This window comes from Neofelis nebulosa, chromosome 2 (assembly GCF_028018385.1).
Source record: "Neofelis nebulosa isolate mNeoNeb1 chromosome 2, mNeoNeb1.pri, whole genome shotgun sequence".
In the NCBI taxonomy this organism is placed as follows: Eukaryota; Metazoa; Chordata; class Mammalia; order Carnivora; family Felidae; genus Neofelis; species Neofelis nebulosa.
In genome coordinates, this window is record NC_080783.1 from 170,671,650 (window position 1) to 170,698,384 (window position 26,735).

The 26,735-nt window shown below is 34.4% G+C and overlaps 1 protein-coding gene across 5 annotated transcripts in view; it reads right to left on the bottom strand.

The window, feature by feature from the left end:
* Positions 1–2,405: 2,405 nt before the first annotated feature.
* The window catches only part of ATG4C (autophagy related 4C cysteine peptidase), a 96,833-nt gene continuing 72,503 nt past the window's right edge, over positions 2,406–26,735 (bottom strand). For 4 of the 5 annotated variants that reach the window (XM_058717155.1, XM_058717158.1, XM_058717157.1 and 1 more), the window contains 2 exons: positions 23,463–23,582; positions 2,406–3,554 (listed from right to left, as the gene is read on the bottom strand). In XM_058717155.1, the coding sequence (XP_058573138.1) occupies positions 3,387–3,554; positions 23,463–23,582 (288 nt within the window). In that variant the 3' untranslated portion in view covers positions 2,406–3,386. The remainder of the gene's footprint in view (positions 3,555–23,462; positions 23,583–26,735) is intronic. The other variant, XM_058717159.1, reaches the window with a different exon arrangement.

The following is a 26,735-nucleotide window of genomic DNA, read 5'->3' on the forward strand; positions in this document are numbered from 1 at the left end:
CTCCTAAATTTTTTTGTTAAGAAATTTGCTCTTTTTATAGAAAATAGTAATCCCTAATCCTTTCAGAGAAATTGCCTCTATCAGTATATTCTGGACATCTTGGCTCATATTTCTCTATTAAATTCTAATTTCTTCCTCTATTTCAATAGAAATTCATATAATTATTTAGTATTTTCAAAGTGTTTTCTCATTATCTATTCTTCCTCTTGTTTTCTTGTTTCTGGAAAATTCTTAAGGTTTTGGCCTATGTATGAATATATATATCGTTTAAAAAAAGAGTTGAAGGTGATCTGTGATAAAGCATGAAAATAAAAAAATTCCTAGTTCCAAGATAATTAGCAAAGAAAAGGGGGAAATAAAGCTAGAATAGTATTGGGGCACCTGAGTGGCTCAGTCAGTTAAGCGTCCGACTTCACCTCAGGTCATGATCTCATGGTTTGTGAATTCAAGCCCCAGATAGGGCACTGTGCTGACAGCTCAGAGCCTGGAGCCTGCTTCAGATTCTGTCTCCCTCTCTCTCTGCTCCTCCCCCACTCATGCTCTGTTTGTCTCTCTCAAAAGTAAATAAACATTAAAAGAAATTTTTTTAATAAAAAACAAAGCTAGAATAGTATGAGTTGACCAGAAATAGAGTGCTTTCCAGCATGGAATAATAGAAAGTAATGATTTGATTTCTAAAAAAATTAAGATTTCTGACCTAACACTGTATAGATTATGCAGATAAGTTACTTTTGCTGTTTTATTTCTTTAATTCTTCCAAAAACAAGATGGAATTAACATATATACTTTTGGATATGCTTGCCCTTGGACAATGTCTAAGGTTAACAGAACACAAAGTGACCTAAATTTTTAATCCTATACAGTTGTCATCTCACTAATACAGACTTAATGGGGTTAATTTAATATAAAAACAGAAAAATGGATACCTCAGGGAAATCCTTTTGGATAGACTTGTACTGTAAAAGATCTTTTCATTCACTCATTCAGCAAATGACTCTCAACATTGCCTGCTGGTGGTTAATACATTGACAAAAGAGGATTCAATGTGTCAAATCTTACGAGGAAGAGAGAAAAGAAACCTTCACCATCAAAAAAGTCACTTTAAGAATTTTAAAAATTCATTTTTGAAATGTTAATGGTAAAATTAGCATCTTAATATTGATGTCCAAATGGAAGATCCAACTATCATAATTTTAACAGTACACCGATCTTAGTATCTTATCTTTTTTTACTTTCCTTTATTCCACGGAAAGAGATCATTCATAAGCTTTATTGACTGAGTTTACTGGCTGTCTGAACTTGAAATGAAGTCTGTGTTGAAAACAAAGTCTAACCAGAATATACAGTACCTCTATTCTAAATCTAATGATGTAGTTTTGTTGCTGCCTTTCCAATAAAAGATTAGTACAACTTTTGGCTGGTCCTCAACTGATGCTGAATTAACAGGCAAGGTAGGTCAATCAGCCTATTCCAATTTTCAGAATGCATGCATTCATTCATACACATTGTTGAATACTTTATATGTGCATATTATGCTAATCATTTCTGATTTCTATACATTTATTCTCAGTCATGGGGATGACTGTGTTGTAAGATTGGGTGGTTTTGTCTGTACAGATTATGAGTATCTTCAGTATAATTCAATGTAAAGGAAGTTTCTGCCTCCTCTCATCTCAACTTTGGCCAGGTGTAATTTTATCTCATCCCAAAATCCTACTTAAAAATGATCCCCGAATATGCTGAGAAAATAACAGAATGCTATACTTAAGTCAAAACTTTTATATAGTTCTTGTAAGAGAATACTTATAATCGGTTCTGATTCATTTGAAGGTATGGGCACTCTCATTTGATGTGTTTGTTGTAAAATCCTGTGATTACTGCATGTGTGTATAAAAAACAAGCTGCAATAATTTAGACAACTGCAGTACATAAAATCAGGCATATTACTGGCTTCTTATTCCTAGTACTGCTTTGACATTCTAGGGAAATTAGTACTGGACTTAATTTGTCCAGATTTTATCTGGAGTAAAGGAAAATTTTAGATTTCAGGCTATTTATATCAATTCAGTAAACTGTCCTCACTGGGAAATGCCAAACCTGATTTCTCTCGTCAGGCATACTAAAGCAATCTGCCCACCCTGTTTTTCAGTTTTGCATGCAACTCTAAACCTAACAAATAGGCTTTCTGATAGAAGAGATCAATGACTTTAAATGATACACAATCTTATGTCTTTATAAGTCACCTTTCCACACTGAAGCATGAAAACTCCATAAAATAAGTTAATATTTTTCTTTCAGAGAAACAATATTATTTGCTTTCATTATAAATAAATAGACTTCATATCAGACAATGATTTTTTTCAAATTAAAGAATTAAAACAATCCTATTAAAACCAAAACAAAGGTTCATGTTCTCACATCTTTATTATAGTATATAATTCTGGCTGAATAATAACTCATATTTTTATATCACAAATTTGCCTTTCAGTAACATAAAATACATTTAAGGCAGATTTACCTTATAGATAGCCTCAGCTTCTAAACACCACTACACTGATTTATACAAATAGCAAAACCACATAGAGGAGCATCTACTGATATCTTTTTTAGTACTTATTTTTAGATTTAAAAACTCCATAGTAAGTACAATTCCCATAAAATTTCAGTTTTGGAATAGGAAACAAACACTAATCATATAAAATTGCCTTTATCTGATTTGATTGGATGAAGTTATTATTAATAACATAACCTTTAAATTTCTAGGGAATACCAATACTTTATATTCCTCAGAGAAGTCTCAATAGCAAGCAAAATGAGGAGCCATTATAAAATCATATTGCTAAGTATTACATTAACTTACAATTCTACTGATATAATTATATGCATATCATAGCTAACAATTGCTATTTAATATATCAAGATACATCCATAAGTTTCCTTTGGTTGCATTAATATCAGGAAGCTAGGCAGCACTGAAGATTCATTCTCTGGTCTTCTGGTTGTTAGTATAAACTGAAGCTTTTGAACCTATTTGGTGATCCCAATTTGGGGGCCTATATCACAAAATCTTCAGGAGACTAGTGGCCTCAGGTGGAAGAATTTGAAGACTGGAAGGCTCGCAGTTAAGTTAGAGTTATCGTTAGCAGATCTTAGGGAAACAGGAATACAGCCAGAATTACCTGATATTTATTAGAAATCAAGATTCATTAAATCATTTCTCCTTCAGAAAAATATCTTTAAAACTTGTGTATTTCCAAATGTTCTTTTTTAAAAGAACATATAAAATTAAGATATTTGTGAAAATAAGCCAGTTTCAAGTAAACTTGTTTCTCTTCATTGTTCCCCTTCAAAGGAATTCTTCCCACCAAGCACAAATGCACTAATCTTTAGAGCAAGACAAACTCTTCTGTGCTAAATCTTTTTAATCTTTTCTTTTCATCCTCTGAGAAAAGGTCTTCTTCATTGGTTGTAGTAGATGTAAAATCATAGTCTCTGGAATGACCATTTACAAAAGTAAATAAGGGATATTTCTCCTTAGAAGAAATTTTCAGCATCTGTAACAGAAAGTACAGAAAAATCCCTTATTGGATGCAAGAGTGTACAGTAGGACCACGTGACAAAATCTAATGTTCTAGCCCTGAGTCTCTCTTGTTAGCTTCTCTCATTTACACTTATCTAGTACCATTGTTTCACTGTTCTGGCTTACAGAAAATGAAACAAAATGGTATCCCTGACTATAGTAAAATACTGTGAAAGATTGGTACCTTTACACAGAAGAAACACCATTAAACTTAGTCACAAGGTCCATTCTAATCTCAGTTCTACAACTTACCTTGATGTGAACTTGGACAAAATTACTCTACCAATCATCTACAAAATGGGGCAAAAGATACCCAGTCCCCTTACCTCAGAGAATTGTTAAACTAACCAAAAGCTATAATAAAAAGTTATTTTTAAAAATTAAGTTTAGTCTTTTCAGAGTCACATATTTGAAAAAATATTTCTGCAGTAATTTAGTAAACAGGAAATACAGTGTTCTCATAAATAGCAATAATCCATACCTTACATATTACCTTCTAAAACTATACAATTCAGAAGTGAAGGAAGTAATACTTGGAATTGTGGGGATACCAACAACCTTTATAACCTCTGTCAATGTGGGACTCGTTAACAATCCAACACCCATTCTAAACCACTTTAAATCTTTCTGTGAAACAAATTTAATTAAAAAATTAAAAAATTTTTCATTAAAAATGAATAAAAATTTTTGGATGACATTTTTTGACAGAAATAAACTTTTCTATAGATAACCAGGATCTATAAGGATTCTGAAAAGTTTATGTGAATTAGAGAATGCTGAAAAAATATCAACAGTACTTACACATCATTAATCATGATCAATTAATTATAATATGTTTCTAAAGGATAATTTCAGGGGTAAAAACTAAATTCTCCCAAATGTCAATATTCAACTGCAGGATCATCAAATTCTTATATATTGCATTTATAGATTCTCTTGAAATGTGGCTAAAATAAATATATAGCCCTAGCATACAGATACAATGTTACTTAAAACATATTCCAATGAGACAGTTAATATGAAATACATTTTTAATTGAATGGAAATGAACCATTTAAAAACAAGTACTTAGAAAAACTAGATATAATGAAAATCATAACCTATAATTCTTACACTCCTAAAGTATACATCGTTCAAATTTATTTTACTTACATTCTACAAAAAAAAAAAAAAAAGGAAAAATGCAGAAAATGAAAATAAGAGACAGAGGAATCTGGCATTTAATCAGGCCTCTTTCACCTCCAGCCAATGGCTGGATTACAGTCCAAAATTGTCTTCATTTTATATTCATTTAATGTCACTTGTAAAAAGTCCAGTATCTAGTGGGCAGGTATCATTGTATCATTTTCAAATCAACACAACAAAGCTAATATTATCATCTCTTCATCCTTCTTTCAAGATCAATAAAGAAGTCATTTGGGTTTATTAGCTGCTCATCAACCATGATTCAAATCTGTGACCCAGGGCAAAATGTCAGAAAGGAGCCCTCTATTCTTTAATTATAAAATGTGCCTACTATTTGTAAACCCACTTGCACTATGAAGCCCCCTTGTGCATATTTATTGATTCAGATTTTGACAATTATAATTTTTCTAACTTTTCTCAATTTACTTAATATATTTTTAAAGATTATCAACTGAAAAATACATTAAAGTTTTACTCAAATGAAAATTTAACTTCTGTCCATACAAAAACTTGCACAACAATATTTACAGTAGCTTTATTCACAGCTGCCAAAAGTTAGAAGCAACAAAAATGTCCTTCAGTAGGTAAATGGATAAATAAACTGTGGTATATCCCGACAATGGAATATTACTCAGCACTAAAAAGAAGTGAGCAAAAAATAAATAAATAAATAAATAAATAAATAATAAAAAGAAGTGAGCTATCAAAGCCATAAAAGACATGGAGGAACCTTAAGTGCATTATCACTAAGTTAAAGAAACCAATCTGAAAAGGTTACATACTTTAAGATTCCAACAATATGATGTTCTGGAAAAGGCTAGTGGTTGCCAGGGATTAATAGGAAGGAAGAGATGAATAGGTGGAGCATAAGGAATTTTTAGGGAAGGAAAGCTATTCTGTATGATACTGTAAGGGGGCTACACAGCATTATACCTCTGTCCAAAACCACAGAATGTACAATACCAAGAATGAACCCTAATGTAAACTATAGACTCTGGGTGATAATAATGATGTGTCCAATATAGGTTCATCAGTTGTAACAAATGTCTGGGGAGAGGGGTGGTTGATAGGGAGAAAAGAGTGTATGGAAACCTTCTGTACTTTTCACTCAGCTTTGCTATGACACTAAAACTGCTCTAAAAAATAAAGTCTATTGGGGTGCCTGGGTGGCTCAGTCAGTTAAGCATCTTGACTTTGCCTCAGGTCATGATCTCACGGTTCATGGGTTCAAGCCCCATGTGGGGCTCTGTGCTAAGATTTCACAGCCTGGAACCTGCTTCAGATTCTGTGTCCCGCCCCCCCCCCTCCCGCTTCTCCCCAACTCACACTCTCTCTCTCTCTCAAAAATAAACATTAAAAAAAATTAAAAATAAAAAAATAAAGTCTATTTTAAAAATATATATTGGGTAAATAAATATGGAAAGGCCAAAGGAAACTTTAGAAATTACTGAACTCTCACTTTATAAATAGGAAAATTGAGCCCCAAAGGATTTAAATTACTTTCTCAAGACGACTTAACAACAGCAACAACAACAAAAAGAGATAAACTAATAAGGAATTATTGGGACATTAGGCCTCAGTCACTTAAAAACATGCCTTTCTAACACTTTTCCTAGCTCCTACATACCACATCAAGAATGTTTTTTCAGACTTGTTTTTTTAAAAAGAATAACTTGATTTGAAAATTTAATTCTAAGACTCCACCAAAAAACTGCTAGAACTGATACATGAATTCAGCAAAGTCACAAGATGTAAAATCAACATACAGAAATGGGTTGCATTTCCATACACCAATAATGAAGCAGCAGAAAGTGAAATCAAGAATTGATTCCATTTACAGTTGCACTGAAAACCATAAAATACCTAGGACTAAACCTAACCAAAGAGGTAAAAGGTCCATATACTGAAAACTATAGAAAGCTTATGAAAGAAATTGGAGAAGACACAAACAAATGAAAAATATCCCGTGCTCATGGATTGGAAGAACACATATTGTTAAAATGTTGCTACTGCCAAACGCAATCTACATATTCAAGGTAATCCCTATCAAAACAACACGAGCATTCTTCACAGAGCTGTAACAAACAATTCTAAAATTTGTATGGAACCAGAAAAGACCCTGAATAGCCAAAGTAATGTTGAAAAAGAAAACCAAAACTGGAGGCATCACAATTCCAGACTTCAAGCTATATTACAAAGCTGTCATCATCAAGGGAGTATGGTACTGGCAAAAATAGAAACAAAACGAAAACATAAAAACACAGATACATGAATCAATGGAACAGAATAGAGATCGGAAATGGATCCACAAACGTATTCAACTAATTTTGACAAAGCAGGAAAGAATATCCAATGGAAAAAAGCCAGTCTCTTCAGCAAATGGTGTTGGGAAAACTGGACAGCGACATACAGAAGAATCAACCTGGACCACTTTCTTACACCATACACAAAAATAAACTCAAAATGGATGAAAGACCTCAATGTAAGATAGGAAACCATCAAAATCCTAGAGGAAAAAATAGGCAACAAACTCTTTGACCTCAGCTGCAGCTACTTCTTACTTGACATGTCTCCAGAGGCAAGGGAAACAAAAGCAAAAATGAACTATTGGGACCTCATTAAGATAAAAAGCTTCTGCAAAGCAAAGGAAACAATCACCAAATCAGCATGGAGGATCCTCAAAAAATTAAAAATAGAACTACCCTATGACCCAGCAATTGCACTACGAGGTATTTATCTAAAGGATACAAAAATGCTGATTCAGAGGGGCACATGCACCCCAATATTTATAGCTGCACTAGCATCAACAGCCAAATTATGGAAAGAGCCCAAATGTCCATCAACTGACAAACGGATAAAGGAGATGTGGTATATATATATATATGTACAATGGAGTTTTACTCCATGATCAAAAAGAATGAAATCTTTTTGTGGCAAAATCTTGCCATTTGCAACAACATGGATGGAACTAGAGTGTATTATGTTAAGCGAAATAAGTCAGAGAAAGACAAGTATCATATGATTTCACTCATATGTGGAATTTAAGAAACAAAACAAATGAACATAGGGGAAGGGAAGCAAAAATAAGATAAAAACAGAAAGAGAGGCAAACCATAAGAGACCCTTAAATACAGAGAACAAACTGGAGGAGAGGTGGGTGGCAGGATGGGCTAAATGGGTGATGGGCATTAAGGAGGGCACTTGTTGGGATAAGCACTGGATGTTATATGTAAGTGGTAACTCACTAAATTCTACTCCTGAAATCATTACACTATATGTTAACTAACTTGGATTTAAATTAAAAAACATTTTTTTTTAATGTTTGTTTATTGAGAGAGACACAGCATGAGTGGGGGAGAGGCAGAGCAAGAGAGGGACACACAATCTGAAGCAGGCTCCAGGTTCCGAGCTGTCAGCACAGAGCCCGACATGGGGCCCGAGCTCACAAGCTGCAAGTAAGATCATGACCTGAGCCGAAGTTGGACACCTAACCGACTGAGCCACCCAGGCGCCCCTTGGGTTTAAATTTTTTAAAAACTGAAAATTTAATTCTAAAAACTTTTATCAAAAGTCAAAACTTTTATTTTCTTCTTTTATAGTCCAAGAAAGGACACACTGTCAAAACCTTAAAGTCTCTTCATAATGGATAACATAAAATTTACATGAAAAAAAAAAATCTGAACTAGGTTATCTATATGACATGAGGTATTATCAACTGATACACTATACAAAATAAAAGATAACAAAATTATTTAGTAACTTGGGGAAATACTATATAACATTAAGAGAAAAAGCAGGATATAAAGCTATATATCAAATTTCATCTCAATTATGTTAAAATCTTAAATACATGTTTTCAAAAGACTAGATGGATAAAGAACAGAATAGTATCTCTAAAGGAAAGACTTCATGGTGATTTTTTTTTTATACTTCTCATTTCCAAACTTTATAACATGTAGTTCTTGTTTGGGTAGGAGAAAACCATTAAAAAAAAAAAAAAAATTAAGGTGAGCCTGGGTGGCTCAGTCAGTTAAGCGTCAGACCTTGGATCAGGTCATCATCTCATAGTTCGTGAGTTTGAGCCTTACGTCAGGCTCTGTGCTGACAGCTCGGAGCCTGGAGCCTGCTTCTGATTCTGTGTCTCCCTCACTCTCTGCCCCTCCCCTGCTCACGCTCATCTCTTTCTCTCAAAAATAAACATTGAAAAAAAATTTTTTTTAAATGAAGATAACTGAGTTTACTATCTCATAGTTGCTTTTCAAAAGGGAATTCAGTGGTTTGCTCAACAATAATTTTAGAATAGGCAAGTCCTTCGTTGTATTTTAATAACATAGTCAAAAATACATTGAAGCGGCTTTATTATCTAAAAGGCAAATCATTTTTCAAGAGGTCAAATGATTTATCACATTTTTCCTATGTGCTACCTTGACAGGTCTCAAAATCTACAAAGGAAAAAGCTAGAGGACAGAAGTTAAGCAATTTCTTCCTTCATAATGCTAGTAGGTATAAGGAAGAACAGAAATAGAACCGGCCAAAACCTCTCCCCAGGCCAAAACCTTTACCTCTAGCCTCTACCACCACACCTGTACAACTTTGCCCAGTACAGAGCAGTCTAGACCTCTGTGGTTTATACTCACCACTGTATTCACAGTGGAGCGACATGTGATGTAGTGGTTAGGTTCTAAAGTCAGCCCATGATGTGAAAATCAAATATAGTCAAAATCAATATAGTCAAAATTATCTTCAAAAGGCCTTTAAACTGTTTAAAGGGTGTTATGCATGGTTTTGTATGTACAACCCTATTCTGTAACGTGTATTAATGTACAATACACTACAGTCTATAGCATGTAATAAAGAGTACACATGGAAAAATACATTCCTGTTGTATTACAAGAGTTCATGTAGTTGAACTGAAGTAAGTTAAATGTGCATGTGATATTCATTCCTCTGTCTTCTCACTGCTTAGTCTTAAATTGCTGTAACCCAACTTTACCCCTCACTGTACTGAAAATACACTCTTCTAGTCCTCAAATAAAAGACTTTTATTATTTCCTATCCTCTTGATATTTTTACAGCGATCAACACTGATAAGCATTTCTTTCTGAAAATACTCACTTCCCTAGATTTCTGTAATATTTTACTTTCCTGTTTCTCCTTCTGTTTTCTGAACTATTTCTTCTCTATCTCCTTCTTCATTGACTCTACTTATTCCTGCATCCCAAAGTGCAGATATTAATCAATTATTGATCCTTTATCTTCTCTATATATCCTATATTCTCTCTTACAAATATTATCTACTCTCAGTTTCAACCATTTCTCTGTTAGGCTTTGTTATTATCCATGTTTTGCAGTTGCAGGAACTGAAATATTGAGGAATTAGGTGACTTGTGCAAGTTCATGTAGCTAGAAACTCACAGAGCCAAGATTTAAGCCTAAGTGTTCTAGTTCTGTTATAACCACTATACTATACCGCCTCCTACAGTAAGTAGATGCATGCTGCAATGTCAGCTCAAACTGATATATCAAAATAAAATGACCATTTCTGCCTCCCCAAATTAGCTCCCTTCTAGACTTCTCTAGGTTTCTATCATTGGTAACATCATTTATATTAATTAGGAATTATTTTTGTTGCCAACTGACAAAAAACAAAATAAAATAAAAAACAACAATGGCTTTAATTAATAGAAATTGTTTTTATCACATAAAAGTCTGATTGCTGGCTTTGGTTAATTGATGTCAAACAGTTTCTACAATTCTCTTGACCTTTCCCTAGTGATCACAAAGTACTGCTGAAATCCCAGGTGTTGAATTCACATTCAAGGCAGGAACGGGTAGACATAAGGGGGAGTGACAGAACCACATCTATATCTACCATTTCATCAGAAGAGCAGAAATCTTCCCAGAAACTTCCCAGCACACACCAGCTTATATTTCACCGGGCAAACTGTGCTTAAATAGAAGGGAGACCAAGTTTAAGTAGGTACACTGTTACCCCAAATAAAATCAGGTTTCTCTTAGCAAAAAAAAAAAAAGGTGGATATTGAACAGGTAACTAATGGTGCTTATATACCATTCAAGAGGAGAACCATGATAAAAATAAAACAGGGTAATGTGGTAAGGAAGCATTTGAAGGCTTCTGTAGATTGTGTGGTCAGAAAAGGTTATGCCAAGACACAAATGACAATAACAAGTCACATGTAAGAGTTCTAGTAGAAGAGCACTCCAGGTAGAAAAATCAGCTCATACGAAGGACTAGGATGCCAGTACACTCAGCACATTGAAAGAATAGAAAGAAGGCTAGAATGGGTCAAGGGTAGGGGAAAAGAGGAAGACAGATTGGTATACAAGAGCGAGATCACCCAGGCCCTTGTTAGTCACATTAAACATTCTACCTCATAACATTCTACCATAAACATCCTATAACATTCTACTGTACTGTTTTTGCTCATGATGCAGCCATCCTTCATGCTTCCTTTCTGACCATAGAAAATCAGTCCTCAAAGTTCCAGCCCAAGTTCCACTGCCAAGAACCTCAGTCTGAAGTGATTATACCTTTCTCTAAAGTACTACAGAATTGTCTCATATAGCACAAAGATTACAAACATGGACTATGGAACTTAGTCTCTGCTCAGAACCTGGCTAGTACTTTCAAACTATCTGAACTGGGCAAGTTGCTTAACTAGATGGACTCATTTTCCTTTGCTACAAAATGTCAGTATTGATAACATCTATGTCACAAAGTTGTTATCAGACAATTAAATCAGTTAACATATGTAAAGTACTCAGAAGATTACCTGGCCTCTAATATGTTGGCTATTATTGTCGTTATTATCATAATATTAGTTTTCTGGCATTTACCAAATATATTTTGGTAATCATTTATCCTTAATATCCCTTTCCTGTCTTCTCAAATAATAAGTCACTGAAGATTTTCAAAGAAATCAGAGTTCTTATCATTAAATCCCAGAAGTAAAAAGGACCTATGAAAGAAAAATATCCTGCAGATTTCACTTGGCGAATACAGAACTAGAAGGAAAGGAAATAGAATCATCAACATAAATCTGACACTCTAAGGTGTTTACAAAAAGACATTTACCAAAATAGCAATGGGTATGAGAAATTGTGTACCATTGGAGAAAATGGGAGTGTGTGTTCTAGAAGAGGAAGCAAACTTACTCCCTTACTTTGTGAGATGAAAAAGTAAAAGTCACATAGAGAATGATTCTAACTCAATATAAGAAATGCTTTTTTAAACAGAGGTCTGTCCAAAAATTAAAAAGACTTCCAAAGAAATTATTAGCTCACTATTAGCTGAAATGAGGACTAGCAAGTCAACTGTGTGGAACCTGTGGACTGATGTATAAATAGGAAACTGTATAGAATAGTGCTTATAAGCATGTATTCTTAAGTTGAACTGTCTGAGGTTTGAATCTCAGCACCACCATTTATTAGTTGTGGCCTTTGTGAAGGTTACTGACATAAGATTCCTCATGTATACAGGGAATAACAGTACCCTCCCTCAGAAGCTTTGTGTTGGTTAAATGAGATAATGTATATCAAGTATCAAACATATGGTAAGGACTCCACAAATGTTAGCTCTGGATTGAATAACCTCTAAGATCTCTTAGATATCTAGGATTCAATGGCTGTAATATAAATTTTGTTCTGTAGCTAGAGGACAACTAGCCACTTGTAAATATTTTTTCCTGTGTTGACATCCATTCCACAATCAAACGATTAACTTCCTAATACTCATATTTTTATTTGAGACTTTTTGGTCTCAAGCATCAGTACTATCATGTAGTAAGGTTATCATTAAATAAGAGTATTTTCTTTATAATTATCTTTAGACTGAGAACAAGTAAAAGGAGGAAGAATAGGGGATGTGAGATAAGATAACAATAATCTACATCAGCAGAGCAGAGGAGGTATCTAATTTCAGGGGGGATAGAGATGTGATGGCAGGATATTTATCAAAGTGAGCAATTTCACCCCACAGAACTCGGAGAGGAAGATTGTATAAAGGCACAAAAATAAAGGTGAGACACAAAACTGAAAACAAGGAAACTCACTGAAAGCCTATATATAGACTCAATTATCAGGTCCCTCTTCACAACCCCCTTCTCTGCTCCACACTAGGCATCCTACACATAGCAAAGTAAAGGTTTATTCTTTGGAAAAACTGAATAAAGATATGGCCTTTTTAGTACACCAGGCACAGTGATGACTAAAAGCTAAAGAATTAAGTGAGACTCTAGAATATTAAACTATAGGATTTTCAGTATCCTTCCCATCTCGGTACTGGAGCACCAGCAAGCAACATGCATTCCACAGGGAGATGACAGAACTCCCCTCTGAAAACAATGAAGCAACTCTAGAGAAAAGATTAGCCCTTACTAACACTTGGAGGTCACCCAACGAAAAGGCAAGCTTATCACCTGATCACCCTACTATGAAAATCATCAGCTAACAAGCCATGCTCAAACACACCGAACTTCTCATCTCTTTAGTGCCTCACTCTTAAGTATAAACACATAGCAGTTATTTAAGGGAAGGCATCCAAAGGAGAACTGTAAGATTAAAGCTGAAACAAAAACAAAAAAGGATCCAGAAGGAAACAGAAACAGCAAAAGAATCAGAAGAATTTCAAAATTACTATAATTAATTTCCTTGGGGATCAGAGATAATACATCCATTAAAAAAGAAGAGAATACAACAGAAGAAATATGTGAAAATGTACTGGACTTACTATAATTCAATTACTGAGCTCCTTGCTAATTTATAAAACAAACTTACAACAAAATCTCTTTAATTCATTCCTTCATTCAACAACTGTTTATATATTCCTCCAATATGACAGGCAATTTCTAGGCACTGGGGAAACAATAATATACAAAACCAGCAAATACTCCTGAGATTACAGTCCAGTAAAGTAGAAAAGTGGTAAATAAATTAAATATGCATAAAGTGTTTATAGATGGTATATCAGTGTGTGTGTGTGTGTGTGTGCACTTAAATTAACATGCTAAGGAGAAAAATAAAACAAGGAAAGAGGGAAGTAACAATTACATAAAGAAAGGGTAGCCAGGAAAGGGCTAAGAAGGTGACAGGTGAGTAAAGACCTGAAAGGAGTGAAGGAGGGAACCATGAGGATATCTGCAGGAAGAGAATTGCAGGCACAGGAAAACAAGCAGAACCCTTGAAACAGGACACCTAGCATTTTCAAGAGGCCAGTGGGGCTGGACTTGAGAGAGGTGGAGGAAGAGATTAGAGAAGTAAGGCAGGTAGAGGGAGTTTCCACTTATAGAAGGCCTAACAGGTCACTGGAAGAGTTGAGGGCTTTTGCTCTGAATGAGTTAGAAAGCAAGGGATTTTGAGTAAAAAAAGTGACACAATGTTAGTTACTTTTTTTTTTTTTAATTTTTTTCAATGTTAGTTACATTTTAACAAAATCACTCAGGCTGCTGTTTGGAAAAGATACTGTATAGACAAAGCAAGGGAGATCAGTTAAGAAGACACTGCAGTAATCCCAAGGAAGATATGCTCGTGGACCAGGGTAATAATGGTAATGGTGAGAAATAACCAAATTCTAAATATATTGTAAAGGAAAGATGATAGACTTTGCTGGATTGGGCCTGGGGTGTGAGACAGAGCAAGGGATTCAGGATGATTCCAAGTTTTTAGACTGAACAACCAGAGTAGTGCAGCTGCCATTTATAGAGTAACCAAATTCTTTTCATTTGGTTTATTTTACTTTACTTCTATAATTTGCTAGTGTAAAATTTCTTTGGATGGATTTAAGATAAAACTGTAATGCCATGTTCCTTTCTATACAGAGTACTCATGATAAAACTCCAATGAAATAAAACTAATTTTATGTTAGGATTTTTAAAATGGATTTGTTTATTTACAGTTATATTTTACAACTTGGAAAGAATTAAAACAAGTATTTTATAAATATAATTATTTAGAAGGCCATGATGAGATTAACCATGCCACCAACAACAATCATTAAGAAATGGAAAAAAAAAATAGATAAAGCAACTTTTAGAAAGCAGCTGAAAGCAACCAAGAAAAAGAAAATCCTGAGAAGTAAAAATCTTAGGGGATGTATATCAAGAAGTGACAGAAGCCAGGGGGCGCCTGGGTGGCTCAGCTGGTTTTGGCTCAGGTCCAGGTTTGTGAGTTAAGCCCCGCATCAGGCTCCATGCTGACAATGCGGAGCCTACATGGGATTTTCTCTCTTTCTCTACCACTCCCCTGTTCTCTCTCTCTCTCTCTCTCTCTCTCAAAATAACTAAAAACTTTAAAAAAAAAAAGAAATGCCAGAACACAATGGACTAAATATCTTTAAGGTACTGAACAAAAGACTGCTAAAATAGAATTCTGTGCAGCAAAAATATTTTTCAATAATGAAGGCAACCTCTTCATCATTCCTTTCCCTCCCAAACAATTCATTTCTAAAGCCACTAGATGCATCTGGACAAAACAGGCATCCATGCCAGGGTCAGAGAAGTCATCCTGGTCTACTGAGTATGTGGAAGCCAGACTGGAACCTGGCAGATATTAATCAACTGATCAAAGTTAACATCATCAGTAAAAAGACAAATTGAAATAATGTGCGAACCACTAGGATGCAGTAAGAACACACAGAATCACTTCTGTGATACACCTGACAAAGATGCATAATCTGAAAAATCCTGAGGAAACATCAGGCAAATTGAGGGGATAGTCTATAAAATTATCAAAAGTATCTTGTAAAAATAAAGCCAAAAACAAAAGTGCCCATAATCTTTGAAAACAATCAAGGTCATGTGAAAGTCAAGGAAAGATGAGGAACTATTCTAGATTTTTAAAAATTCAGTATATATAAATGCAACACATTATTGTGAACTGGAGCCTTTTACTATACAGAGCATTACTGGGACAGTTAGCAAAACATGAATAGTTTCTGAGAATTATATGGTAATAATGTACAGTGCTACTTTCCTGATTTTGATAGTTGTCTTTACGAATTGCACACTCAATTTTTCAAGGGTTATGGGGCATCATGTTGGCAACTAATTCTCAAGTGGCTCAGGAAAAAGTTATTTGAACCATATTTACAACTTTTCTGTACGACTGCTTTTATTTCAGTTTTTTAATGAAGACATAATAAAGTTATAATCAACAAACAAAAACTGAGAGAATTTATCACCAGCAAACAACACTAGAAGAAACAGTAATGGAAATTCTTCAGAGAGAAGCAAAATGATCCCAGAAAGAAACAAAATAACACGAAAGAATGAAGGTCATCAGAAAGGGTAATGTTGATTAAAACAAAATGCTTTGTGGAGTTTAAAATATATGTAGGATTAAAATATATGACAAAGCAAAAAATAGACTTTAAGGAAAAAATATTACTAGAGATAGAGGGTCATATAATTATAAAAGAGTTAATTCAATAAGACCTAACAATATTAAATTTGTATGTAACTAATAACATAGCCTCAAAATATGTAAAACAAAAAGCAACAGAACTTAAAGGAGACAGACCCACGATTACAGTTGGAAACTTTTATCACATATCTTACATACTCTGCAGGAACAAAAAGGACATGAAAGATTTTAACAACATGATTAACTATTTATAGACAGGGAGGGAGGGGATCATCGGAGACAGGATTAAATAGAACTATGCCATAGAGATGCTGAAGTCTAAAGAAGTGGAAGATGAAAGAGGGATGGTTGGTTTGTATTTTTTTTATTTTTATTTTTTTTACATTTAAAAAAATTTTAATGTTTATTTAGTTTTGAGAGAGAGTGAGAGACAGAGCATGAGCCAGTGAGGGACAGAAAGAGACAGAGACACAGAATCTGAAGTAGGATCCAGACTCTGAGCTGTCAGCACACAGCCCAACACAGGGCTTACGCTCACGAGCCATAAGGTCATGACCTGAGCTAAAATCAGATGCTTAACTGACTGAGCCACCCAGGTGCCCCAAGAGGGATTGTTGTAGATGCATTCCCAGTGTATCTTCATCAAATTCACCTGACTTTAAAATTTTCCACCTCTCAATTCTTCTCGTCCATTTGCCTCCTTATCCACAGAGATTCCATGATTGACCATTTCAATGAAATAAAAGATACTCCTAACTCTATCTGAAATTCTGCTGTCTCTATCATGCCAAACTCTATTGCTCATTTCATCTCCCAATTCAAGGTTTTGAAGCATTCTTAAAGCAAGTCATGAAACTCTAACAATTAAGTTCATTATAGTAGGAAGACCCTTACTATTCTCTTGCTGATTTTTACTAATTGTGTGGTAGATTCAAATAGGGCAGATTTCATAGACCAAATAAAACTTTTATCTGAACCTTAAGGAAAATACAATGAGTGTATCATATAAAATGTTTTTTCACTCCCCAAATTAAATTGTGTTTCCTATTTTTCTTGCCTATAAACTATATTTTTAACAGAATTTAAAATTTTTGTTATGCATTTATTTGTAGATTTAATGTCTATTTTGTCCACTTTGACTATCAGTTCATGAAACCAGGAGTTACAACTTTCTTGTTCACCATTGCAAACCCAATTCTAGATGGTCATTCAGCAAACTCAGTGAATACTTACTATGGGCCAGGCACTGTTCTAGAAGGTTTGGGATACATCAGTGACCTAAACAGGCAAAACATTCCTGCCCTTGTGAGGTTTATATTCCACTGGGGAAGACAGATAATAATAAATATAATAGGTAAATATATAATACATCTATATAATAAGTAATAATATAACAGGTAAATTATATAGTGTATTAGAAAGTAGTAGGTACCTTGAAAAAAATAAAATGACAAGGTAAGAGGGAATGGTAGGGAAAACTGTTTAAATAAGGTGGTCAGATTAAGCCTCATTAAGGAGACATCTGAGCCAAGACTTAAAGGAAGCAAGGGTATCAGTCCTGCAGATATGAGGGAAAAAGCATTACAGTCCATTGCAAAGGCACTAAGATAGGAGCCTGCCTATTAGGTTAGACATCTGCAAGGAAGCCAACATGGCTAAAGCAGAATGAAAGAGGGCAGAGTAAGACATGAGGGGTTAGGGTAAGAGGGTGGGGCATGGAGAGACACATCATCTGAGGCCTTGGAGGATATGGTAAGAACTGTTTTACTTGTAAGTGAAATGGAAAGTCAGTGCGGGTTTCTGAGGAGAAGAGTAGTATGCTTTAAGTTTTAAAAACATCAGCAAGGCTGCTGAGTTGAGAACAGGTTCGGGGGAAGGGGGCTTAGAAACAAATTAGGCCATTGGCCATTATAGTAGCAGTTAGAGGTATGAAAAGTGGTCCGATTCTAGATATATATTAAACATATAATTGGTTCTAGGATAGGAGAGATAGGAAGGAGGTAAGGATAACTCCAAGGCTTTTGGCCTCAGCAGATAGAAGGATAAATTTGCCCTTAAATGAGATGAGGAAAATTATGAGCAGAACAGCTTGAAAAGGGGGGTGCCTGGGTGGCTCAATCAGTTAAGCATCTGACTCTTGATTTCAGCTCAAGTCATGATCTCATGGTTCATGAGATTGAGCCCCACATCGGGCTCTGCGCTGACAGCACAGAACCTGGTTGGAATTCTGTCTCTCTCCCTCCCTCTGCCCCTCCTTCACTCATGCTTTCTCTCTCTCAAAAATAAATAAACATTAAAAAAAAAAGAATAGGCTTGAAAAGAAAGATTAGGAATTTGATTTTGGATATGTACATAAGACAACACAAGGGATGCTGAATGGCAGCTGGACATATACAATTTATGAATGGAAAGAGGTGGGAACTAAAGATATGATCTTGGTCTTAACTGACTTATAATTGATAAAGCTATATGACTAGATGAGATCACTAAGATAAAGACATGAGAACTAAAGACTAAGTCCTGCAGTGCTCCAACATGAAGAGACTGGGAAGAAGAGCAGACAAAGGAGCACTGAGAAGGAAAAACTAGTGAAGAATGAGAAAAGCCAAGATAGTGGTTGTAGAAGCCAAATAAAGAGGGTGTATAAAGGTGCAATGGGTGTTCAGCTATGACAGATACAAATGTTAGGATAGGTGGGATGAAGACTAAGATATGACCCATGGACTTAGCAACGTGGGGGGCATCAGCGACCCTGAGAGGAGTTTTGGTGGAGTGGTAGAAGTGAGAGCACTCAAATCTCTTGTTGACTAGATGAATTACCATATTAACAGCAATTAATTTTTTCTCCTAGACGCTTATTTAAGTGTCTATTAAGTCTGTAAAGCAGACTTGTTTTTGGACTCTCTCTTTCACTTGCCCTCAAGTCCCAGTGGCTGCTTGGTCTTATAGATTCTACTTTCACAAACTCTCTCAAAATAGTTGCTTCCTCTCCCATCCTACAGCTCTGTCTTCATCCAAGTCTTTGAAGAAGGCACTACAAAGCAAGTCTTTTAATAAAGAATGCTGGAACCAATTATCCATGTTTAAAAAAAAAAAAGATACATAACTTAAGACATATACAAGTTCTAAATGTGAAACATAAAACTTTTAATACTTTTGGAAGAAATGTAGGAGAATGTGGGGCTCCTGGGTGGCTCAGTTGGTTAAGAGGCCAACTCTTAGTTTTGGCTCAGATCATGATCTCATGGTTTGTGAGTTTGAGCCTCACGTCGGGCTCTGTGCTGACAGCTCAGAGCCTGCTTGGAATTCTCCCTCTCTCTCTGCCCCTTGCCTGCTAGCTCTCTATTAAGATAAACATTAAAAAAAAGAAGAAGAAACGTAGGAGAATATAAGAAATATGTTTATGACTTTGGTTATTACACATTTCTTTGATAGAAAATTCAAAACCCATAATGAAAAAGATTTACTAATTTGACTAAAATTAAAGATATCATTGACAAGTGAAAACAGCAGCCTAGGAGAATATTATCTGTAACACATTGAGCCAACAAGTGATAGTATCCAGAATTATAAATTTGATTTGATTTCCTTCAAATCAAATAGCTTTATAGAGAATTAGAGAAAGGAAATGAGTAAGAAATTCACAAAAGAGGAACCAATGGACCAATAAACTTTGATAAGACATTCAGCTTCACTATTAATCAGAGAAATACAAATTAAAGCTACAAAGAGATACTATGTATATACATGAGATTGGTTAAAAATGTAAAAGTTTTACAATATCAAGTGGTAATATGGAGCATTGGAAATTTTCATATACTGTTGGTATGATAACTTTGGAGAGCATTTGACAATATCTAACAAATCTAAAAATATGCATACCCTGTGACGCAGCAATTCCACTCCAGCATATCTAGAGTATCTTAACATAATTCCAGTTAAAGTAGTACACATGCATGAAGAGATATGGACAAGAATATTCTTATAAACATTATTTGTAATTAAAAATTGAAACAAGCTAGATGACCATGAACAAAAGACAGTTTAAATAAAACTACTACTCAGCAATTAGGAATAAGCAACACCAAGACATATAGATATAATCTCTAAGTCACTATTAAATGAAAAAGCAAGTTGCAGGATCTATACATTTTTATATAAACATACCATTAATGATAAGTTTAATAACATACAAAGCAAAATATATTGTTTATGGATATATAAAGTATGAGTATTATATATTAATTTAGGATAGTAATTACCACTGGGAAGGAAGGAAGGGAATAAGATTGGGTAAAGTTAATACAATGCAATCATATATGGGTTTTTTCCCCTTAAGCTCAATGGTAGCACATGGGTATTTATTAAGTTATTCTCTGTATTTCTGTATGCTTGAAATTTAAAAAACCAATAAAATCAACATACTGCTAAAGTACAAACCTCAGCCTGGCATTCAGGACTCTCCATGATATTATTCCAACCTCTTTTTCTAGCCTCATCCTTTGCTATTTCCTGTAGCAGTGTTTCTCAAGCCTTGCACATATATATGCCTCCTTCATTATTTTTGTTATGTATGCCATCTCTGTTATAATTAGTGATTATTTTTCTTTTCATAGTTTTTAACTTAAGTAGCCTTTTACAAACACTAATTAATAGGAAACCATGTTTAAAATGCCAGTTATATTTTTCTAATATGATTATAAATAAACATATAAATATGTTAATATTTACCCTGGTGCTACCTAAAAATATCAAGTATACACTTTGGATTGTACTGTCTTAACACCAGTGGCTCTCAAATTTGGTGTACAAGACTACTTGGAAGGCTTGCTAGAACTGGAGACTCCCAAGCCATATAGGATCCTAATTTAGGCAGTCAGAAGACAGAAATCCTACCCCACGTGTACCCTTGGCACCTAACAAATTGGACTATTTGCCATTCTCTAGAAGAGCTCTACATTTTCCTTGTCCAATACCTTTCCTCCTGTTATTTCCTCTGCTTGAAGCACCCTTCCTTCTACTTAATAAGCCATTAGAAATTAAGCCTACACTTTAAGGCCCAAATTAAATATCACCATCACAGTAAAGAACTGTGACTGGGATGTGACATTGCTCTCATTTCAACATCCTTCCTTCCGCTATCAATTTATTTCTAGTTCTGTATGTGTGCTTATCATATTCAATGTAATGTATGTCTACCTGTCTTATTCTCTCTCTCCTGGCCTATAAATGCTATTCGAGGGCAGAAGCCTTAGACCTGTTCAAAAGCAGGGATTATGGCTTGGTCATTTTATCCTTTCAACATGGTAGTTACAGATACTTGCTGGGCTGAGCCCTGCTAAACAGTGAATTAATTTCACAATTTTTATTAACATTTTAAAAATCATGTAGTATAAGGCATTAGAATATTCATACCACATTACAAATTAAACATGAGAATCTAGGCTACCTAGCTTCATTTTCAAAATGAGACAACTGACATTATATCCTGTATTGAATCAAATAATTTAAATTGTTTTAATTTTTAAAGAGAAAAAAATAACAGTGTAACAAAAAAAACACCAAGTTCAGTTTTTAAGAAGAGAAGGAAAACTACTTAACTTGCAACCTTCCAAGCAAAAGTAAATGATCAGGTTATTAATCGACCAAGAGTTTTTGACACTACTGAAAAAAAACTATTAACTTAAGAAACAACCTTGTTATTAAAAGAAAGTTAATGGACTCTACCAAAATTCTCAGTACTTCCACATGATATTTCAATATTGCTTCCCTTTGCTTTAATATTGCATAATTACTCTGATGCATCATGAGCAATAATTTCTAAGTATTTTCCCATGTAAAAACCATAATATAGATATAAATAGGTATGTATGTGTATATAAACCACAAAAAGTATCAGTTTTAATCAGAGAATATCAACATGTAACTCATTTGTGAATCTTGTTTTTTTCACTTTGGTAATAATAATTCGGTTTGTTTCTATTCCAGGAGTAGACTTTTACTGTTCTAAACATACTATTTTCACCTGGATAGAAAACAAACTAGTGGAAACAAAAACACAACTTTCTAATGGGAAATGATGGTCAACCTCAATCTCTATTACAATATCACCTGGATTGGTGTATTTTAGCACATATTTTACATGGTACTTTATAAAGACAGAACTGTCAAACAAAAATATACAAGTGTATATACTAACTTCAAGTAATGAAAGAGGGGGAAAATGGAGAATACACATTTTGTTACATTCACTTGGCCTTCTGGGTTAAAAAAGGAGAATGAAAAGACAACAATTCTGAGAAATGAGAAGTAAACTTCCCCTGTGTCTCATTTTCTCTTCTCATTCACTTTTCTGTCATGTACCTGTTAATTTTCCTCTTTTACATGGCAGGTCAAGTAAACTACTCTTCACTTATATGAAACTTCTTATTTAACTTTTTCATTATGTTTTTACATTGTAAAGATCAAATTTCAGCCCACTGTGTCCATTTTCCAGAATAAAACTAACTGGAAGTTAAAGCAATAATGAGGTATTACTATACCTGAGCTCAAGTTAAAAATTTCCAAAAATGATTCTAATATTGGTTTTGTTTACCATAAAATTATAGCCTATAACTACTGATACTAATAAAGACAGCCATCCAGTTATGCTTGCTTCCTAAGTAAGTAATCTTTTTTATTTTCTAAAGTACTAAATATAGACAGACCTTAAGGTTCTATGTTTTAGCAGTACTCAAGGACCAAAAAAAAAAAAAAAAAGCTAAAGTTTAAAGGTAATGAGAAGGAGTTAAATAAACCTATTTCAAAGACCCTATAAGTAGAATAGATCAGATTAGACAAGCTTATTGGAAGGTAACAACATAGCTCATTTAATAAAGCAGTTCTGAGAAATCCAAAAATACCATTTCTCTTTAAAAAAAATCAAAGAAGCACTTGGACTAACAAGAAATAATGCACAATTTGGCTTGATCAAATACTTCATTAATTTTTTTCTACCCCCTAAGGTATTGCCCTTTTAAAATCCTCTTCAAATAAAATATAACCTAATTGCTTGCACATGGCTACAGTTTGGGAAGGGATTTTTATTTCAACAGTGCCACCTAGTGGGGCAATTGATACTTTCAGCCAATTGGTTTTATTAGTCTCAAAGGCTAGGAATCCCCAAGTAGTTTTACTTTCTGGTTCACAATATTCCTGATAATATTAACATTCAAGGGGAAATTTTACAAAAGAATAATTTACAGACTTCTGTCCTCTGATAGGCTATCTCTAATAAGAATTAGGTCATTTACAAATATAATATTTTAAATAAAAGTACCTTAGTGATTTCTTCAGAAGCTCGTTTGAAGTCCTGAACATTTCGACAGTAAAATCCTATTGTACAGCTAGGATCCATTTTTCGAAATGACATCTTTTTGGGAGAAGGGCAGTGGAATGTCTGTAATTTTAAAAGTACTTTAAGATTAATTTAGTTTTATTGGATGGACTTCAGTATATACAAGATATTACTTAAATTAAAATTTGCCATTTAACTTTTCTCAAAATTATAAATATTCTTTGGAACAGTGTTTTAGTCTATCCTATGAAAATGGTACTTTCCACTCCCCAAAGCTTTATTTACATTCAGTTCACCAAATCTCCACCGTATATGATATTAGTGCCATTCCACAGAAGAAAAGAAGTGTGTCAAAAATGGCATGCATTTCGAACACTTGCAAAAGGGAAGAAAAATGTGCCACTGAAAAAGACATACATAAGCTAGCACAAGGTTTAGAATTCAGTTAGTTATTTCTATGAAAGTTCAATTAAGCCTGTTTTTTGAGATTTTTTAATGTTAGAAAACCTTTTAATAAGGATATCAAGACATTGTAAACAAATACACAGATTCATGTAAGTGTTCCATAATGATATGAAAATAGGTCAACGTGAGAATTTTAGCATCTGACACAATTCATACACACTTACATATTCTTCCAACTCATTCTTCTACTTGTTTAAGTTCTTGTTTATTCCTGTATGGGACACAGTTGTAAACTGTTCTGTGATGGTCCTTGCTATCCTCCTTACCAGTCTTCCTGTCACTTCAGTTCACTTTTCTCATGTAGTCACAGTGCCACAGATATAAATTGGCTAGGGAAGCTGCTCTAGCCTCTCTACTCTTGCTAGTGAGATATGGCTAACTAGTAGAGTTTGGGATCTTCAGAAAATACAAAAGAAAAGGGTAGAATATAAAGATAATAATTCCAGGGGCACCTGGGTGGCTCAGTTGGTAAAGCATTCAACTCTTGATTTCAGCTCAGATCATGATCTTAGCGTCATGAGATTGAGCCGTATCAGGCTCTGTGCTGGGCATGGAGCCTACTTAAGACTCTTTCTCTTTCTCTTTCTCTCTCTCTCTCTCTCTCCCTCTCTCTCTCTCTCCCTCTCTCCCTCTCTCCCTCTTCCTCTGCCTCACTTGCATGCACTCTCTAAAAAAAAAGCTAATCATTCCAATCTTTTTTTTTTTTTTCGTTACCACATTCTGGTGCTTTGCTTAAAAGATTTTTTTTTTTTAAACTGCTTGAATGCTCAGAGGTCTTGTCCTTAAAAATCATTGATGCTACCACCAAAGTCTGTTTTTGTATGTATAAAAAAAGAAGGACCATAAGTAAATATATATATATATATATATATATATATATATATATATAGTCACGTTTGTTTACATTTGTATAAATAAACTCTGTAAGGGTAACCAAAATTGGGGTGCCTGGGTGGCTCAGTTGGTTAAGCATCCAGCTCTTGGTTTCAGTTCAGGTTTGTGGTACTGATGAGATCATCAGGTCATGATCTCACAGTTCATGAGTTCAAGCCCTGTGTCAGGCTCTGCTCTGCCAGCATAGAGCCTGCTTGGGATTCTCTCTCTCCCTGTCTCTCTACCCCTCCCCTGCTCATACTGTCTCTGTCTCAAAATAAATAAATAAACTTAAAAAAAAAAAAAAAGGATATACCAAGTTTAGAGGAGAGAGAAAAACTGGGCAGATGGGAGATGGGTGTGAGAAATTCTTTGTTATGTATTTTATATTTTTTGATTAAAGAACCAGCTCAATTAAGAAATGATCAAGGCTGAATTTGAACTCATAAACTGAAAATGTCCGTACATTTAATGCCTAAAACTATGGGAGTTTAACTTAAACTGTTTATTAAAATATAGAAAAACATAGGCTTCCAAATTTGTTTATGGTGAATCAGTCAAAATCACTCTTTCCTCTCCCCATATATCCTAGTGATCCAATTAGAGTCCCATATTATCACTAGAGGATATGCAAATATCCTCTATGCTGTCCAAAATGCTGTCAGCTCTGAGCTGACAGCAGTGAGCCTAATGCAGGGCCTGAACTCATGAACCATGAGATTGTGACCTGAGCTGAAGTCAGACATTCAACCTACTGAGCCACCCAGACGCCCCTAATACTTACTTTATATAGTGAGATCCAACCTTTGGAACCTCCAGAGTACCAGTCAAAACAAGTATTGTCTTAGTTGGACATTTTCCAAAACTGTTTCACCTGCTTAATTATCTGTTTTATTGAAAACAGATCTAGAGAGGCACAGAAGAGCTACATAAATGTGTTAGTTAACAATAAGTTAACTACAGGAGTATAAGGAGTCTGTGTGTAAGGCACAGATAGCTCTATGTCATATTCACAAAAAGATATTCTACCTACAAGGTATCTAAAAATAGTCACTTACCCAACTCTTTCCAAAGCCAATAATAAAGAATGTGTATTTAGTTTTTACTACTTGAGGATAAGTAAGAAGGGCCAAAAGTTTGTACGCGGTCCAACAAAGGATTTTTAAACTCAACTACAAGGATGTCCTACATTACATACACTATGTTACTATTTTCATGTAAGAACCAATAAGACTAAACCTAATAGGCTTAGTGCGATTTCACTGTATTGCCTCAGTCATCATAGACAGTAATGACAAACACTATATTGTTATTCATGGTTGTTTTGATATCTACAAAGAACTTTTTAAATTATTCACAAAAACACAGATATAAGTCTCTGATCACTGAAAAATGAAATTGCTGTTGGGTGTCACTATATGAGTACTAGGACTCGTATCACAAAGAGGCATTTTATACCATTAAAACTTAAAATTATGTTTTTTGGTTCACCTTAGAAGGTTCTGAAGTCAAACTAACATTAACTTATAATTCAGAATTGTTTGTCACAGAACAAGTTAGACTTTAAAATATTTTCCCAAGGGGCATTCATTACACAGCTGTATTCACTTTGTGATGATTCTTTCAGCTCTGTACTTACGATTTCTTTTTTAATTTTTAAAATTCTGATGATTGGTAAGAGTAGCACCTTTTACTTCACAAACACATTTTAGGGAGTATTTGCTATACATACTTCTGTGACAATGAAATGTGTTTCTGAAAAAACTAGTCATGGTGAGTCAATTCCTATTTATTTCATTTTTTAATACATTATTTATTCACTGCCTCAACAAATAGTTATTAGGCATCTACTAAATGCCAGGCACTGTTCTAAGCTTAGTTTTTGGAATAGTGGACTCTCTTACCTAAACATACAAA